General features: G+C 37.3%; 2 protein-coding genes across 2 annotated transcripts; one reads left to right on the forward strand and one right to left on the reverse strand.

The window, feature by feature from the left end:
- Window positions 1-5,211, reverse strand: LOC114171042 (RNA-binding (RRM/RBD/RNP motifs) family protein). The gene is made up of 4 exons (XM_028056328.2): window positions 4,997-5,211; window positions 1,404-1,479; window positions 697-810; window positions 1-617 (listed from the first exon to the last, which is right to left on the reverse strand). The coding sequence occupies exons 1-4, from the start codon at window positions 5,110-5,112 to the stop codon at window positions 189-191; spliced, it is 735 nt and encodes a 244-aa protein (XP_027912129.2). The 5' UTR covers window positions 5,113-5,211; the 3' UTR covers window positions 1-188.
- An 875-nt stretch (window positions 5,212-6,086) lies between these two features.
- On the forward strand, window positions 6,087-6,843 carry LOC114173163 (NAD(P)-linked oxidoreductase superfamily protein). The gene has a single exon (XM_028057410.2). It carries the CDS (start codon window positions 6,139-6,141, stop codon window positions 6,718-6,720), a length of 582 nt encoding a protein of 193 aa, XP_027913211.2. The 5' UTR covers window positions 6,087-6,138; the 3' UTR covers window positions 6,721-6,843.
- The last annotated feature ends 421 nt before the right edge of the window (window positions 6,844-7,264 follow it).

Raw genomic sequence — 7,264 nt, forward strand, 5'->3', positions numbered from 1 at the left:
TTTTAGCTTATAAGGGAAACTCACAGCATTTTAGCTTTCTCTTCTACAAGTGTTTACAAAGAAATTTATTTGAACAGGAGTTATGCACTGTAGAAGCACAACAATAATATTACTGAATGAAGTTTCACCATGCATTTAGCAGAGGCAGACATATCTACAACAGAGTGTTTGATGTGTTCATGCTTTATTTACCGTCTATCCCTGCGAGTACCCAAATCAGAAGCAACTTGAGCAGCTCTGGTTAGAGCACCTGACACCCACAAAGCACCTTTCGAAAAATAACTGCTGTTTACCACAGTGTTTGCAGCCGCTGCTACCGATCTTCCCGCCGTGGATGCCGCTGCAATGGTTGTTTCAGAGACATTATATCTCTGATCCACAGATTTAACAGCTCCAATACCAGCAGATATCTTATCTGTGAGGCCAATTCTCTGGCTCAGTTCAGAAACCTTTGCTGTTGCAGTGGCAGAAACCTGATGAGACTCGTCAAAATCTTTAGCCTTAGCCAGCGCATCCTTGCTTAGAACATATCCCTTTGCTACCATGGTCTTTACAACTTCTTGGGCCATGGTGACTGCTTCTCCAGCAGAGGAAACAAATTGACTGCTCTGTGGTGTCTGAAATAGAATGTCACACCATGAGCAGAAAGTTGTAATAATTAGCAATTTAGAGATTGAGGGAAATATATATACATACAGTTGAAGCAGCTTCGTCCTCATGACTGTAAGAGGGCCGGTTCCAAAAATCAAACTCATCTTCATAATGCCCCCAGCGTGTTATGCATACGCGTTGATCTAAAATAGTGGCTCCCTAGCAGAACATATTAGTAAGAAAGGCACAAATTATTAGACACTACTCACTAGGCACATGCTATTTACCATAGAATGATTAGTTCATTACATTAGTTAGTCAACTATGCAGTTATTCAGTTGTTATATTAGGAGGCATGGTTACAGATTAAAGCAGCTGTAAGTAAGACATTCGACAACAACTGATTCCGGTGTTATGTAGAAGCACAAATAAAAATTAAACTGAGAAAATATGAACAAGCAGAAAAATAGAAGGCTGTAATTTATATTTGCAAGCACACCATTACAAGCATGTCTCTGCTCTTCATATAGAGCTAAAACAAAACAAAACTGAAAATTTTGAAAAAAAGCACAATAACATCACGTAAAGACTCTGTCTATTGACAATTAATTATTTAGAAACACCTTTAGCTGAATAACCAAGGCATTTTCCAACACATTCAGCGACAATGTTCATTTTCATAAATTTAAAACCATTTTACAAAGAACATATTACGGAACTTATCAGTAAAGCAACTTAATCACTAGTCGAGTATGTGACTATTCCAGTGTTGATATACAAGTATTCTGGACTTTAGTTTGTTAAATACTCACACTAAGCAAGCATGCAGTTTCTTGTGAATATGCATCTTTGAACGTCACATAAGCAGTACAAGCATAATCACCAGACCTGTACACAGCAATAACCAGCCATGAGATCAATCTTTAAATAGCCAAAAATTAATATCTCTAACAAATGTGGTCAAATCCAAAACTTGGTAATTTCATTTAGACTGCTAAAACAGACGCTACCAAACATAAATGATCAATCCTCTTTAACTGGCAGGAAAAATAAAAATGACCCCTTCATGAAAATGCTTAATAGAGTTAACAAATTCAAAAACACCAAATGAATATATATATTCATAATCAAAAACGTCTCATTGACTTTGTTTCCAGGCCAAATTTTATAAATGCCACTTCCATGTTGAGAACTCATTCGGCCTTGGACTTCGGAACCATTCACAAAGTTAACATGCATCAGGACCAACTTCACAAAGCTGACCTTTACAGGTTGGGTTGCCAACCTATACTTCCTCACATTATGCAGACCAGACCACATGCAATATATCAGCTATAATGTCATAACAACACTTCCACCTAGACTATTACAATACAAGACAGATCAGCCAATTAGGTATGGATCTAATCCTCCAAAGCTACTCCTATATAAGGTCTGGCCACTTTTTCCTCCAAACTAACCCTACGTAACTGTGTATGCATTAGGACTGGTCTCAGAGCTGAAACTCACATTTTGGCAATAATTGGCACTTATACTTGCTTTTCAGCAGTATTTTGGTGCAATTTGATCAATATTGCAATAAATACCTTCAACATTTTACAAGTTTAGTTTATGCCTTTTTCCACTAGATATTTAACTTTTAGTTTAAGTTTGAAGGAAAATCAGTTTAAGCTTCTTGCAGAAAGATGAGCAGAGGTGCCCTCACAAAGACAGTGAAGAAATTAATTTTCTTAAGAAGCCACTAACTGCACTTAAGTGAGCCTCCCACTTGAAGCCTGAAGATCCACAAACTTAGCTTGAGTGAGGCATGTATGCTCATTTAAGTGACCCCTCAACTTAAGCCTAGAAACTCTCTATATGCTTGTTTAAGCAAGACAACTTTTCTCACTTAAGCAAATCTATCACTTCAGGTGCACGAAACCTGTTTTTAAAACCCTAAGGAGCCAAAAAAAATATATATATTTGGAGGCTATGACTGAAGCATTTCGAATGGAGGTGACTATGACAACTTCTATGCTCTAGGGATGCTCTCAGAATTTCTTCATCATCTTTTCTATAATTCATGGCTATGACTAAGGTTGAACTTGTCACTACAGTAATAACACAATCCTTTATAATGGCGTAATGGTGAATATGATCTTGGCTTGAGAGACGTATCTGTATTTAGTGTGGGCAGGGACCAGCAATGAGGGTGAGGGAGTGCGAACAGCCAGAGGTGGTCCAACCACTAGAGGAGGAAAAGTTGATGGCAAAGAAGAGAAATTTATTGGTGGAGGATGAGTGCTAATGGAGCGGCTTCAATTGTAAAATTTGTCTTCCTATAGTTCCACAAAAGCCACTATTTGGGAAGCGAGACTGTTTTATGCCCTTGAACTCTTGTCCAATTTCTGGTTAGAGACCAGAGTTGAAACAACTTGAAAGAAAAGGGTAGGCAACCCCACAATGCGAGTAGCCAACCGTTCGAATCTTGTACGGCTATGGTTAACGGAGTAGTGTTGTGCTAACTTGAAGACAGTGCAGCAAGGTTACAGTAAGACATCAAATTGCATCTCAGGCACCTATAATAACCCTTGCCATAATAGGATAAGGTCATTGTGGTACATACACTAATACCAACTAAGAGTTGATGCTTCCATGTAGAATGACACAACGGAAAGCTGTTCAGATTCAAGAGTGCTTAGGCATTCAATATTGTGAAATTTAAAGATCCATACGGCATATGTTCCATCTAAATGAGGAACATCTAGCTTCAGTTGAGGATGGTGGGTAATGGATGAAACAGGGCAAGTAGATTGAGGGATGGAGAGAGATGAGAATTGAGTGAGAATTGCATCAATCTTAGCTGAGAGATATTTTTGAGTGGATGCGAGAGTCTATTGATTCTTGGTAAGGAGCTTCACATACTCCTCAAACGGGTATTATCATCCATAACAATAAAAGCACTAAATTTATATGAACACAATAAATTTTCTAGAGCTCAAGGCCAACTCCAAAACACAAACAAATAAATTGATTATTCTCTTGCCTATAGTTATTACTCTGCATGGTTTATGTAAAGGATGGCTCAATACACCAATGGTAACACACAAATAAAAAGATGCAATGACAGAATCATGCAATGATGAAATAACATAATATCTGTGTGGCATTCACAAACTAAAGGAATGTAACAGACTCAGATATGTCAATTCTATCTTGATTAGGATCTGAATCTTCAGTCACCATAACAACTGGAGTTTGACAACGTTCCTTTTTGGCTTGTCTTTTTCTACTGAATGTAATTAAACTACTTCCATTTGATTACGGTTTTTCCTATCGAATAATGTTGTTATCGTTATTTTTTACACTTATTGTCTACTTTTAGATTGATCACCAAGTTACTTGATCCCCTATGTTCAATTGTTTAGAAAAAAAAAAATCATTTGGAGTTACGAATTGGAAAAGACAAACTCAATTAGATTCCGTCATCATTAAAACCTCTTTTATTAATATAGGTCGTTTGGCTACACCAATCCAAGAGATTGGCAATGGAATCAAGGAAGTTAGATTATTTTGCTTAATGAACCAAGGCTAGTATAAAAATAAGGGTTGATGATTGATAACGTTGTCGTTGACGTGATCAAATTAATACTACTAACCTATAGCAACTTCGGTATTACTAAGATAGTAGTCAAGAAAATAGAAAGGGTAAAATAATTCAAAGTCGTCTTCCAACGTACATAGAATTGATTTCCAACAAATTAGTTCTTATAAAAACTATAATAAGGTTTAATCAAAAACATAGTTTTAATCGGAATAGGAATAGTAGAAAATGCATACTATGTTAGTTTAGTGGAGTTAAACTTAGTGATTCTTACAATTTTAACAATCCCTTTTCTCTAGCATACCAAGTATTCGATAAAACTCCCATGTAGCTTTTCATCCCTTCAACTCTATACTTTCTACAATTGTTTTTACTCTTGCCAAAATCCAAACAGCTGTTTCACCGTAGTTATACCCTTACATAGGCCGTGTTCACTGTACAGGCTTAACGACTATTCCTGCCAAAACTAGGTATGAATTTAATCCTCAATTTTCCCCTCATTGACGTAGTTATTGCAGATAACAATTAACGGATACCTAATCACCTCTACACTGAATCCTTCCTTTTCTGCGCATAACAAACCGGAAATCGCCTTAGCTGTATCCACCTTTGGTTTGTGAACTGAACACAATTAACGTTTTTATAGTTTCTCCTAATTCGGATTCACAGCTATGACGAGTTAACAATTACAATCAACAAGTAAAAAAATCTGAGTTATACTATTAAACTTAATCAAATCAATATCATCGTTAAAGAATCACCCAATTCAAAAAAAAGTTGTAATTTTCTAAGGAGAAAGAATCGTTTAAATTAAAAACTTACCTGATAATTTCAACAGCCTCAATGACACCAGAGAAAGCAAAGAAATCACGGACATCCTTGTCAGTGACGTTCGGAGAGAGACCCGTAACCTCTACAGCGTACCCCCCGGAACTCATGTTTCTCAGCTGTGTTCTGAAACAACAAGAACTAGAACATTCCAGAAGATTAAAATAAAAAGGAGAATGATAACTTAAGACACTTAAAGAAAGTGAATTAACGAAGGTTTCAATAAAATTTATTAATATTATCAGTTAAATCACATTTTAATTTAAGTTTTAGAATGGAATTGTTGACCAATTACACTTTTAAAATTTTTTTAAAATTATTTTAATTTTATAAATGATAAATTATGTTTTGGGTACTATAAAATAAAAAAAATTAATGAAAACATCCCGTAAAAATTTTCATGTTAGTTTAATCTTTTATATGTCTTTATTGTTATTTTCCTTCGACAAATTTTCAGTGTAGGTTTTGAAAACAAAACATGTATACGAACTTAACATCTGACTCACATTTACATGTCAGGAATTTGAAATTTTTACAGTTAATATGGACAAAGGTGTAAATGTAAAAAAGAAAACAACATAATGAAATCGTTGTTGTAATCCCATATATAAATGAATGAGAAGGTGTCTGAAGATCATGTCTCTGCATTTTTTAAGTTAAGTACCGTGGAAAAACAAAAGTATTCAATTAGAAAGGAAATAGTTGAGTTGTATATGCGGTGTCGATACCACCAAGTCATACGAATGTGGTGTCCATAAAAGTTTTTCGAAAATCTTTTTCAGATTACGAAATTTCGAAAACATATTTCGGATTTTACAATGCCCAGGTGAAGAAGAGGATTAGGTTTTTGACATTTCATATATTTGATAGGTGCGAGTTGAACTTTGAGGAGGTGAAGGAAGAAATTTAACTCAAAGATTTCGTCAGAGCCCATTATGAGTGTTGGGCCTCTCTCCAATAATAGCAATTGATTAAGAATCCGCCACGTGGCTAGATCAGTGCCGCGTAGGAAAAAAGTGGTCCCACTCCTCTTTTCCACCAAAAAAACTCAAAACTCATTATCTGCCACTCAAAAACTCTTCGCTTCTAAACAGATAACATAATTAATTACACTCACTTCCCATTCCAACACACACATGGCATCCATTCCCCTCCTCTCGCCACCCGCCGCCGCCACCGCCACCGCCGCGGCTACCGGCAGCAACCAAGCCTGTCCCCTTCCCCTCTCCCCACTCTACTCCAAGTCCCACCGTCGACTCACGCGCCTTCACGTGTCCTCCCCAACCAACAACCCCCGCACGGCCGCCACCCCCACCGCTTCCCCCGGCTCCGGCGAGACCATATTCTTCGACGGCGGGGCCCACTACGGCGACCTCGCGGCGAACCTGCTTCTTGGATTCACTCTGTTCTGGCTCCCCCTAACCCTAGCGGCAGTGTCGCGCGCCATGTACCTGCGGTACAGGTTCACGAACCTGAGGGTGACGGTGATCTCGGGGCTGACGGGTGAGGACCGGAGCGACTTTGGGTACAGCGTGATAAAGGACGTGCAGGTGGTGCCACGTTTCATCGGAGAGTGGGGTGACGTTATCATAACCCTGAAGGACGGAACGAAGGTGGACCTTAGGAGTGTCCCTAAATTTAGAGAGATCGCCAAGTACTGCCTCGAAATGGCGCAGAAATCCCAAGGTTTGAAGGAAACTGGACCCAAAGGTTTTTAGTTTCCTTTCTCCTTTCTCCTTCTATTCTTCTGCTGCACCATCTCTAACACCTTTCCCTTTTTCTATACTTCATGTAAATTTCTATTCCATTTTCTTCTGTCAAATTGCATTATTCCAGTTTCAGTGGTGAGTGAGTGCAACTGTGCAAATATAAGATGTAGTAGCTACCAATTATATCGTATTTAATCATAAAATTAAAATAAGATTTTAATTAATACTTTAAGAATGATATAAGCTCTTGAAAATATTTTACATTGTAAATTAACTCTTAAATATTTCATTTTAATGATAAATGTTTAATTAACTTTTAATAGTTGGAACTTAATTGTAATGTGGGAGAAAGAGGTGATGTAAAGTTGGTTGACTCAAGTAGTTTAGGCCCATTCTGATTTAGGTTCGATCCAAACCGAGCCTAATTTAAGTTTGACCAGATTTAACGAGTGGTTACTTCTGCATCTCCAACTTTTCTTTTGCATCTCAACATTTTATTGTGATGTCAAATATCTCTCTCTATACTTACTGCAGTTATATCTATTAATCCTCG

This window comes from Vigna unguiculata, chromosome 2 (assembly GCF_037176805.1).
Source record: "Vigna unguiculata cultivar grain cowpea cultivar isolate G323 ecotype 2 chromosome 2, ASM3717680v1, whole genome shotgun sequence".
NCBI lineage: Eukaryota > Viridiplantae > Streptophyta > Magnoliopsida > Fabales > Fabaceae > Vigna > Vigna unguiculata.